Source organism: Xenopus tropicalis, chromosome 1, assembly GCF_000004195.4.
Source record: "Xenopus tropicalis strain Nigerian chromosome 1, UCB_Xtro_10.0, whole genome shotgun sequence".
Classification (NCBI taxonomy): domain Eukaryota; kingdom Metazoa; phylum Chordata; class Amphibia; order Anura; family Pipidae; genus Xenopus; species Xenopus tropicalis.
In genome coordinates, this window is record NC_030677.2 from 138,669,802 (window position 1) to 138,682,466 (window position 12,665).

The 12,665-nt window shown below is 36.4% G+C and overlaps 1 protein-coding gene across 1 annotated transcript in view; it reads right to left on the reverse strand.

Moving 5' to 3' along the window:
- The window catches only part of auh (AU RNA binding protein/enoyl-CoA hydratase), a 152,853-nt gene that overhangs the window by 73,838 nt on the left and 66,350 nt on the right, over positions 1–12,665 (reverse strand). Inside the window, 2 exon segments of the mRNA NM_001126065.1 lie at positions 7,324–7,380; positions 9,862–9,954. Coding sequence (NP_001119537.1) covers positions 7,324–7,380; positions 9,862–9,954 — 150 coding nt within the window.

A 12,665-nucleotide genomic window follows, 5' to 3' on the forward strand; every position in this document is an offset into this window, starting at 1 on the left:
AGAATTCTGGGGGCATGGGTTTTTTTTGCATATGTGATTCTTTTCAAACTTTAAACACCCTGGCCTAAAGCTGTTAAAACATTTAAATTAAAAAATAAATAAAATTATTATTTTACCATCAGTACAGGCTTGTGATTGCTTAGTTATTATTAAGTACAGGTATTAGACCTGTTATCCAGAAGTACAAGGTACTGCTTTATTATTACAGAGAAAAAGTAAATATGTTTTAAAGTTTTGAATTGTTTGATTAAAATGGATAATGGGTTTCCAAAAAACAGATAAATGATTTTGATTGTAAGTTTTATTATTTCTATTTATTAAATATTTTGGCACTTTATAAATATATGATGATAACCACCTGTTGACTGAATTGCTAATACTAATCTCTGAAAACACAGTGCTAGAATACACGAACAATAGGCAGCTAGTTTGTTGGTTTGCTTTATCACACAGATATATAAACAAATGTGCTGGTGTGCTTACCAGTTTTTTTCTTATATTATTAGAATTTTATAAAAACATATTGTATGTTGCCTTTCTGGTCTTGTGTGCTGTGCTGTAACACAGCTACTCACTGTGTGTATGTTTAGGTAGCTGGATTTTTTCCTCAAACTGCCAAGTCCTACCTCAAGTCAGGACAAAACAAGAAAATGGCACAGCGAAGTCTTGAAACTAATCACCGTGCAGGGTGACTGTGACCATTTCCAGACACTCTTTCTGCTTCTGTAAACCAGTGACGGATTGCAGTTGTTACAAGGTCAGTGAAAACATTAATTCCAGGGCAACGGAAAATATGTTTGAAATGAAAAGGGCCCTTGCTGACATTGCATCACTATTTCTAGACAGTGCTGTGAGTCTCGAATAAATCTTAAGACTTGGATGAATGCCCAAAAACTGTGGCCTAGTTTTATTATGGTGGGAAACAAATAATAAGTATCCATAAGGGATTTCCAGAATAGCTTCTTATTTAAAAACAACATTTCATATCCAAAAGAAAGAACATAATTTTGAAGCATTATTTAGAGATTTTTTTTTTCCACAGCATGTCTCCTCTGTAGGCTCAGAGGAATAAAGAATGCCAGAATTTGCAATGTGTCTGGTATTACATGATTTACTGCCACTGAATTTTAGTTGTTATTTTTGTCTTTAAAAAAAAAACCCAAAAATGTTCATGTAGAAACAGAATCCAGAAAAAGCATAGAAACATAAATGTTACCATCTGTTTACTTCTTTACTGTCTTGGAAAGCCATTTTGCTAAGTCTATGTCATGGCTAATCACAGCTATTTGCTCCTCAGGTCCATCTCCAAACCTCCAACATCTGAGCATGGACATGGGAAGAGCTTGCTTTTTGCCCCCAATCCCTGCACCCTTGCAAGCTGAGGGCTTTAATTTGTATCTACTCTGACTGTAGAACTGGGGATGGACCTATGCAGAAAGAACAGGAAGCCATAGCTACGTAAGAATGGTTAAATGTACTGCACGCAGCTGATATAGTATCACAAGAACAAAGAAACATGACTGAGGATGAGATTTGTTGGTTAACATCAGAAGCACACATCAGCTCTACAGCTTGTCATTTGTAGCTGGGGTCTATTAGCTCCACGCAGAAATTTACAGAAGAGAGGTTTGGGTTACCAAACTGTGCATCTTTCAGAGTTTACAGCTATACTACATATTACATATTGAAGGCTTTATATGCCTTTTAAATATTCCTTTGAGAGAGATCATCTGTATTGTTATCCCTTTTGATCTGGAACACAACATATACAAAGCGGCATTCAGACTGCACTGAACTGAAAGCATTTTTCTATACATAAGGAAGGAGCATAATAACAGAACCTTGATTTCTGAATCTGTTTCGCTTCATAGAAAAATTCACAAAACTGCAAAAATTGGGTGTTTTCTGTTGCTTCTGCGCAATTTTTTTTTAGGCCAATAGAAACTATGGCTGATTTTTGCAGAAAACCTTGTGAAAAATTTCGCTCATGACTAATCTCTGACTTAGGTAGTCATTTTATTGCAGGATAAAAATGCATGGTTATGGGAGATGAATAACAATGTTCTGAGATTTATTAAGCATATATTTATTCTTAAAGGGAACCTGTCATCCTAAAAAATAATTCCAAATTATTTTCTATTGTTTGCATCAAGCAAAATAAACTTCACTTATAGTACATAAATTATATATATTGAATTTCCTTCAGTCTTGGAGTTCACAATCACAGCAAGCAGGCAGGGGCCATTTGTGAGCACTATTATTAAGTCAAGTTTTGTATTCAATGTTCCCTGTAAGCTGTGCGCTTGTGCAACAAAGAATTTTGTGTGAAAACACAAAACTTTGTATCTATTCTGACGTGTGCCCACTGTTCATAAAAATGTGAACATAAAAGTTTAAAACGTCCACAGAAAATAATTTTCTTTCACACATAGCCTCGAAGGAATTAGTAGAAGAAACATTGTTTGTATCACCCAAAAATATTGTGTGTATGCCAGTATGGGGGACCTGATGCACATGCCTGTGCACTGGCTACACAATTAGATGGTGAGGAGGTAGAGGGAAAAAGAGTGCTGAATGGAAATTAAAAGTAATTGCAGTGACAAGGGGAGCGCTCACTGGATAAAGCCCAGCAAAAAAACACTCTCTGAGTGAACACACTCCACTTACGAGCAATTTATGATCCAAGAATAAAGGTTGTATAACAGATGTCAGCATAATTCTGAATTCATGTAAGAGGCACCAAAATAGCAAAGGCAACATTAAAATTATCTTCTGTGGTGTAACTGATGTGGTCCAACCAATCCTATTCCTTCATCTTTGGCTTTAGACAGAAACCAACTGCTATTCTTTGCAGTCAGCTAATTGCTATGCAGATCTACCCATAATGCCTTTATATAGAAGTGCTTATGACGGTCACTATGAACAAATCCATATCAATGGCAAGCATTCAAAGTTCATAGTTGTGATCTCTTTCACATCAGTTTGCAATGTGCAAATTTTAGAGCAGGGGTGTGCTCATGAACTGCAAATCTCATCATGCTTAGCAAGTTTAAGGGGTCCATAAGACAGGTAGGCAGTTCCAGCATTAATTTCACAATATTTAATCAAATTCCTAATAAGAAAAGTTAAAATTATTACAATGAAATGATTAGCTTTTCTCCCCAAGAGCAATGATCTTATAACCAGAAAATGGCAGCTGTCAAACTAGAGAAAAGCTACATATAGATAAAAATGTTTCTTTTTAATTAAAACAAGTTTAACCTTTGTCTGAGAGACATTTCTATGCAAAGTTATTCAACAAAGCCACGAATGTTTGCCTCAGATCTTAAAAATAAGACATTTTATGCTTCATTCCGAATCCAACTCAAATATCTAATCCTCACCCCAAATTTCAAAAATTCACAGTGAAGAAAAAAGTCACAGATAAAATAAACCCATCAACTAATGGGGTGAGAAAAAAAGTTGAAGAGAAAAATGACCATTGACTTTAACGGATTGAGAAAAAGACGCATGTAAGTTGCCCCACAGGAGTGAAAAAACGCCCACTGATTTCAATGGATTTGGAATGAGAAAATACTTGCGAAAACACCCACTGACTTTAATGCTTTTTAAAGCCTATGACAACAGTTATACTTGTAGACTCCAGTAACATTTGCTAACACATCCACTGTAACCCATTATTTCAGTAGAAATGTTCAGTGTCAGACTGGAAAGCCAGGGCACACCAGAAAACCTTATAGACCATAGGTCCACGCTTTAAACAATTTTTCCTTCTCACTCAACCTCTAGTTCTTCTTTTAGTCTCTTAACTTTACATACTATTATCCATCCTTCCATTTATTTCTCCTATTTAGTCCCATCCAGAAACTAGGTAATAACTATAAGACAGGCAAAACGGTAAGGAATAGGGGGAAACTTTGACACTTGTGCCCACCAGCAGTTTTCCTGCTACCCTGGTGGGCCAGTCCGACACTGGATATGTTTAATGTGACAGGCAGAATACTGACGGTATTTAATAAGCTTTTGAACTAAAGGCCCTAGATGACTTGTAAGTCCATATACTTGTTTGAATGACAACTCATTCCCCATACTTCTACTATTGTGTTTTTCATCCCACTATGTAAAAAAAAGGGAATTTGCGAATTTATAAGCTTACCATTTTATCTAATATGTGTCCCTCACTATATATGTTTTGTCTTTCCTTATTCATGCATAAGTCTTTTGCCCTTAAAAAAAAAAAAAGCACAAATCGCACTACAGACTATTACAAATTAGTCAGTCTGAAATATAATGCAACTGTTTTCAGGTCTGAAATACATTAAAACAGTAGCTGAGTAAATACAACTGTGTTTGGAACAGACGATAGCCGTGTTAAATGGGGTATTTCACAGAACAAAACCATGACCTGATGCTGAAAGGCTCATTTTTAGCTTTTAATTCCCAATGTACTTTGTTGTGCATTGTGGGAAACATCTAATCCGATACTCTAAATCCCTGAATAAAATAATATTGTGGTATTTCCTGGCACTGTTTTTATTTCAGATTTTTGTTATAGTTTCCTACAACCCTTTTTTATATTAAAAATGTTTACAAAAGCGTGACAATTTTTTAATACTTTCCTATTGTTTGAACCTAGCATGACAAATACGATGTACCTTCCAAAAAACCAAGAACAATGTATTTGCCATTGTTATATTGTAATGTATGGAAGAATTCCTTCTGTTTCTTAACCTTATCTGTTATAGGAATAAATGAAGACTAAATAACCTATGCGGTGCCACAGATTCCAAGATGAAAGGGCCCAACTGACAAGCAAAGTAAAAAATTGCTATTTTAGTATCATGTAAGCTATAGTTCCACACTACCTGGAGCTTAAAAGTTGACCATCACTGATTGACACAAGCAATATGTATTTGTTTACTGCCATTTCTGCATAAAGCTGTAATTACATGGCATAAGGCAAGCATAATGGTACATATAAACTGAATTTCTAGGTAATGTAAAAAAGTCAACTAATTAGTCAAACTTGTTGTTTAAAAGTTGCTTTACAGATATATAATGATAAAAGCAGATTAACTTAAAAACATAAACATGATAATGTAACAAAAAAAAAAGTCTAGATTTGCCCTCATCTAGTAACCCATGGCAACCAATCAGATGGCGTGTATTTAACTTCTGACAAGTAAATTCTACCTGTTGATTGGTTGTTATGGGTTACTAGAAAAGTACTAAACTTAGGATCTTTTATTAGGATTATTACAAAACCCCAAAATATTGTAACTGATTGTCTAAATGGGATCCAAACCCTCAAGGTTTACTTTTTTTAACGATAAAAATGAAATATATTTTGAAAGCAAATATGAAAGCATGCTGGTTTTCAATGATCATGAATTTTCTGTTCCGGCTGCACCATGTCACTAAACCCAAACCACAATTTCCTTCATATGATACAGGCACAAATACACAGTAGAACACGTGGCACCAAAACCACCCTTTAAGCCCGCATTACACAGGTTATGCAGATATAACACTGTTTTAAAAACATCAGTATAGAAAGTGCATCTAGATTGTGGATTAGTCATTGTAATTATGGCTCACTTAATAACTAGTGTCATCCTTGCATCACTCTGCTAGCTGAAAAGCCAGTTAAATAGAATGATATGTTGAACAAATAGAGTCAGGTTTTAAAAATACACAAAAGACAATATTTGCATATGAAGACGAGAATACAAAATGCAATTATTACTACTTATAAAAGGAGGCCATTATTAGACGTATTTGTTGGGGGTTGCAATACAAAATGTATTTTGTAGGAAAACATGTACATCTATGATGAATTGCTATGTATTGATCACAAATTTAGAGCTCAGAAGGAGATAGGTGATGCAAGGAAATTTAGATTGTGGTCTGAATTAAGGTACTACAACTGTGGAGGAGGCCAGGGCGAGCCCGGTATAGTCCCAGGTCAGGTGTGGCATTTTCTTCACCAGTGGAAAAAAACATTCGTAACTCCGGCATACCTCTGCATAAGATTGAAGTAAGGAACTGCAATAAGGCACCTGGTCGGTGCAAATGTTTCCAAAGAGAAGAAGTTAGGGCATAAAGTAATAAAATGTGCAAAGTTTACTGAAGGCCTAATCAGTGGCATAACAACGGTTGACCAGGCCCCCCTGACCACATACATGCTGCACCCTCTGCCACCGGTAGGCCGTCTGCCAGCTCTGCCTGGCCCTTGCTTACTTTGGTGGGTGACAATACTGAAGAATAAAGCAGGGGCCCAGGGTGTATGGCAACCTGCCTGCCCGCCCAACCACCACCTTCCTTCATGTTTGCTCATGAGTACACACCTGCCCACTAATAATAATTTGCAGGGGGCATGCAAATTTTGAGGCTATAAAGGGCCCACTTAGAACCAGGGCCCTGCTTCCTCTATAATTACTCCACTGCGCTAATCACCTATAGAAACTAATCAGCAGGTAGTATTTACTGGTCACCTGTTTAAAAGCAACCAACTCATTGGTTGCAATGGCTTAATGCACCGGTGCAAAATGTGTGCCTTTCATTACACAAGGGTTAGCACTTTAATTTACTGGGATGAATTAATACTGGCACCCCCAGTGTATAAGGCTTTCATTGTGCTTTTAGCTGCCCCATTAAATGTAATATTGCATTTACTAGTTTGTTCTTTTCCTACAGATTTAATAGCAAATTAGAAATTTACATTCATATTTGCATTTTATTTGCAACTTCAGTGCCATATGTTCTATATACATATCATTTTCTCCTGGTCTCTTTTCTAATTAAGCCTTAAGCACCCCCTTTTCCTGATCTGAAAACTTGCACAGCTTTCTTATTCAGTTAGCCATTAGACGTACCAACTCCATTTTGCAGTTTGCTTTAATTGCAAGATTGCTGCTATGTGAAAGGCTATTTTACAACGTTCAGAAAATTTTAATTAGAAGTTTTCATGTCTTTGCAGAACTTGAGATAATTGAAAACTGTGTGGGCTGACTGTGGCTGAGTATTCCATCGTACTGGTAAGTTTGTTATCTCTCAGAGCAATTTCCTGCTGTGTTTTTCAGTAGCGTTACAATTGGCAAAAAAGTGCAAAGAATTGTGCTGCATCATGAACTCTATTTTTGCATATGCAACAGTAAATACAATTTAAATGCATAAACAAATGTATATATACTTTTGTAGTTGTGTGTTGTACAATAAGTAGCTGTAGCTCTAAATTCCTTTCAAACAGCGAAAACCTGCACACAATTCTGATGACTATTCAACTGTACTGGGATGTACTTATTTAAAGAAAGGGTAACATACCTGCGCCAGGAATAATTGCCAATTTTGTTTCAACCAAACCCATTTTAGCAGAAGAAGCTGCAATAAAAGAGTAATAAGCAACCAATGCATTAGATGTTCAAAACATAACATTCTAAATTATCAGTATTCATATGTCCATTAGTAAACAGCAAAAAGCAGAATTCTCAAGTTAAACGTCATGTTGTAACTTATAGATATTAAAAAATTGCTTTTTGTCTGCTTTTAGTGTTGCTATTTGCTCCTATATGTACATCCTAACACAGGAAGCTGAGCTAAATTAACACTTGCAACACATGAAAATACACTACACTGAGGTGCAAGAATTGTTACACACCCTAAGGAAAGGCAAGAGGCGCCACAGATGTACAGTATGGAGGGTGGTGATGTAAAAAACGAAACTAATTAAGAGAAATAAATAACAAAGTGAAATCTTCATTGCCCTGAAAGTGGCAAAGTTGTTTTGAGCTGCAGCTTGGCATTATGTACACAGAAAGCTTGCATAGTAATATGTAATATGTATACATGTAATATGGCAAGATAATTACATGATCTCCTGGTATTTTTAATCTGTGTGTCACTATTTTCCTATTTTCCATGTCCATGAAGGTTCTGCAGCTTTATGCAGTAAACTTTTGCCTCTGACATCAAAACCTCTGGAAGCCAGATTGCGAAAGCATTTATGGTAGGGGTCAGATTATCCAAGCACATATGGTACCATAGGGGGAGTATGGAGTATCCATTTGTTTAGCTATAACCTATGGGATCCAGGATAACAACTGGCTCTGGCTTCCTTATTTGCTCACATTGATATTCCTGGAAGCAAAGCCTGAATCACAATCAGGGTGTGATTTTGGGTGAACACCTGTTCTGGATATTCCTGAAGTTAGAAGATGGATGACTTGAATATGTAACCTTATTATGAGTTTAGGGGAGTTCTGACCAAATTATTTAAAGTAAAGGAAGTAGGTTCGCTGGGTATTTCCAGATCAGTAGTTCCTTCAGTCAGAGAGTAACTCTGCTATTAACCAAAAAGAAGAGACAAATATGCAATAATCAGATCAGTAAGAACAAGTCTCCTAAATCTACTTGCTTATAACAGTAAAATGTTGTCACAGACTACACAGGACAGTGAGGAGAGAACATACAGAATCTAAGCCTGGAATGAAAATGCTTCCTATAAAATACAGCTCTGTGGGAGGAGAAATATTTTAAGATCTGTACATTCTCCAGCTGCCTTTTTACTCCCCCAGGTCAAAAGCTCTGACCATTACAAATTACTGGCACATTCACAGCCTTACATATAATTTCACTGTCAACAAATAGGTTTGACACATCAAGCAGCTGAGTAGAACATTGTACTTTTTTGTCTGGTTTTTAACAGGGACATGTATAAAATGCTCAACAAGTGTCTTTAAACATAACCTGCTGGGTATGAACAGTACTGGAAGCAGGAGTTACTACAGTTCTGAAAGCAGCTACTGTATCACAGACACAAAGCTAGCATGTAATTAGCTACATGCAAAGGGGTGAAGGAAGGGGGGTGTTATACAGAGTCCATAATCTCTATTTAGACTAACCCAGCTAACTACAAGAGAGGTAGTCATTGTAAACGCAAAACAATTTTGTGTAGTGCTTTATGGTAAACATGAAAAAATTGGATTTTTTTTTACATTAAAAGAATATGTAGAATGTATTTTCATTATAAATTCCATTTTTCTTATGTTAAAAAAATATATGTACAAGTGTATACTGCCCTTTTAAAAAGGCATTAACTATAACTCTAATCTTAAATAAAAATAAAGATAATGTCTATATAATAATATTAAAGGCCATAAACACAAAGTGCAAAGTGCAGTGCAGAAACAGAAGAGGATATTATACAAAAAAAAGTTTTAAAGGGATTGTGGATATTGACAACTTTGGTTTAATTAGCTAAAACAAAAGTTCTGACTTCACAATACTGTGCAAGTCCAAGGCGCAAAAGATCTTTCGGAGAGAAGGGTAAGGTGGTAGTGCAGCACTGCAATAGAATTATGAAAAGTTTTCTAAAGAGGAGCACCAGCCTGGAGAAAAAAACTTGACAATCTAATTCACTGGGGGTGCCTAAAATATTGGCACCCTCCAGTAAATTAGGTTTTCCTTGTCTTTTAAAAATAAATAAAATACACGTAATAATTTCTCCACAGATATGGGCAAAATGTGTGCAGCCAGTAATCTTCCCCTGCCATAAATTCACCCAAAAATCACCCCATTATTATGTTAAATAGTGTTAAAAACATACATTGAAATATGCAGAAACAATACAGGTACTATTCTAAACTATTTTTGTCCATCATCAAGTGTTTACTATTACAAAAAATGTAATGACCACCTTTAAAAAATTGTTTCCATTAGATTTCCATAGCAACATCACTTTAGAAAACCCACCCCATCTTTACAGTGAGAGTGGATGGATCTCATTCATGACTCTTACTAAAATGCATGAAGAAATGATATATATTATATATATATATTATATATATTATATGACATGCTTACCTGCTACTATGATGTCACAGGCCATAGCCATCTCTAGGCCTCCTCCTAATGCAGCTCCATCCAAGGCAGCAATGGTTGGCATTGGTAGATTAGCTATAAAAATAGGGAAAAGATAGATTTATATTAATTAGTCTGGAATCCTGCAGCCTCTAGCTAAAAATGTTGCAAAGCCAAATTTTACAATGAAAGCAATTTTAATTAAGGCTGGTTTACAAGTAACACTGAAACAACATTGTAGAAGTGGTATTAATTTCCCATACAGTAGTATGATTCTCATTCTTTATAGGTCTTTTAATTACAGAACATGCAAGGAATTATGGAATTTGGAGTTTTCCAAACCCTCCTATTATGATTTTTTAACAATCTACATACTACTTTTCATATACACATTTCTTCCCACAACTAGCCAAGCATTCCTATATTATACACTATACACCACTACCACCTTCTAAAAGAAATAGTCAACGCCATATCGCTCACTTAACTAATTCATGATCTTTCCTTATATATTGTAATGTCGATTGAGTAGGGCCCTCTTTACCTCCTATATCAATCAGTATTTTCTGTGTACCTGTAATATGTTCAATGTATATTTTGTGCATACACCCTTCTACTGGTTCAGCAATACAAGATTCAGTGGCTTGCAAAAGTAGTTCCTTGAGCTTTTCCACATTTTGTCACATTACAGCCACAAACATGAATCAATTTTATTGGAATTCCACGTGAAAGACCAATACAAAGTGGTGTACACGTGAGAAGTGGAACGAAAATCATACATGATTCCAAACATATTTTTACAAATAAATAACTGCAAAGTGGGGTGTGCGTAATTATTCAGCCCCCTTTGGTCTGAGTGCAGTCAGTTGCCCATAGACATTGCCTTATGAGTGCTAATGACTAAATAGAGTGCACCTGTGTGTAATCTAATGTCAGTACAAATACAGCTGCTCTGTGACGGCCTCAGAGGTTGTCTAAGAGAATATTGGGAGCAACAACACCATGAAGTCCCAATAACACACCACACAGGTCAGGGATAAAGTTATTGAGAAATGTAAAGCAGGCTTAGGCTACAAAAAGATTTCCAAAGCCTTGAACATCCCACGGAGCACTGTTCAAGCGATCATTCAGAAATGGAAGGAGTATGGCACAACTGTAAACCTACCAAGACAAGGCCGTCCACCTAAACTCACAGGCCGAACAAGGAGAGCGCTGATCAGAAATGCAGCCAAGAAGCCCATGGTGACTCTGGACGAGCTACAGAGATCTACAGCTCAGGTGGGGGAATCTGTCCATAGGACAACTATTAGTTGTGCACTGCACAAAGTTGGCCTTTATGGCAGAGTGGCAAGAAGAAAGCCATTGTTAACAGAAAACCATAAGAAGTCCCATGTGGGGGACACAGCAAACAGGTGGAAGAAGGTGCTCTGGTCAGATGAGACCAAAATGGAACTTTTTGGCCAAAATGCAAAACGCTATGTGTGGCGGAAAACTAACACTGCACATCACTCTGAACACACCATCCCCACTGTCAAATATGGTGGTGGCAGCATCATGCTCTGGGGGTGCTTCTCTTCAGCAGGGACAGGGAAGCTGCTCAGAGTTGATAGTAAGATTGATGGAGCCAAATACAGGGCAATCTTGGAAGAAAACCTCTTGGAGTCTGCAAAAGACTTGAGACTGGGGCGAAGGTTCACCTTCCAGCAGGACAACGACCCTAAACATAAAGCCAGGGCAACAATGGAATGGTTTAAAACAAAACATATCCATGTGTTAGAATGACCCAGTCAAAGTCCAGATCTAAATCCAATCGAGAATCTGTGGCAAGATCTGAAAACTGCTGTTCACAAACGCTGTCCATCTAATCTGACTGAGCTGGAGCTGTTTTGCAAAGAAGAATGGGCAAGGATTTCAGTCTCTAGATGTGCAAAGCTGGTAGAGACATACCCTAAAAGACTGGCAGCTGTAATTGCAGCAAAAGGTGGTTCTACAAAGTATTGACTCAGGGGGCTGAATAATTACGCACACCCCACTTTGCAGTTATTTATTTGTAAAAAATGTTTGGAATCATGTATGATTTTCGTTCCACTTCTCACGTGTACACCACTTTGTATTGGTCTTTCACGTGGAATTCCAATAAAATTGATTCATGTTTGTGGCTGTAATGTGACAAAATGTGGAAAAGTTCATGGGGGCCGAATACTTTTGCAAGCCACTGTATGTAGTATTTAATAAATATGTGTTAACAATCGATAAAAAATATACCAAAGTACAAGATACTTTTTTTTTTTTTTACAATTTTATAAACACTGTCATCTGTCATTAATATATATTATAAAGGCACTTGGAATTACATTTTCATTCATTAAGCCTTTTTCTTTTTAAGCTTCCATGTACACTAGATCACACTTTATTTACTTGTCTCATATGGACCCTTTTGGACTTGTCGCTAGCTTACTACAATATGGGGGATGAGGAATGTTAGTACAGGGTTTTTCAAATAAAATGAAAAAAAAAAAACACAAATAACAAGCAACTGGTATAGTTGTTTTTCCTCCCAGATAGAACACTTTCTATTATATTGATTTACAGTATGTATTCCATGGCAACCATATTTCAGTATGTTTATCAATCTGATCCGTCAATAAAGCTGTCAGGTACAAATGATTATGTATCGTGTTTATTTTCCCAATTATGAGTTTTGATACGGTAGTACTTTGTAGCCAATGTTTGGCCAGATTAATTTTAGCTACTCCTATAATTTGAGTCCAGAGTTTGTTTTGAGGCTTATTTAACGCCTTTCTGGG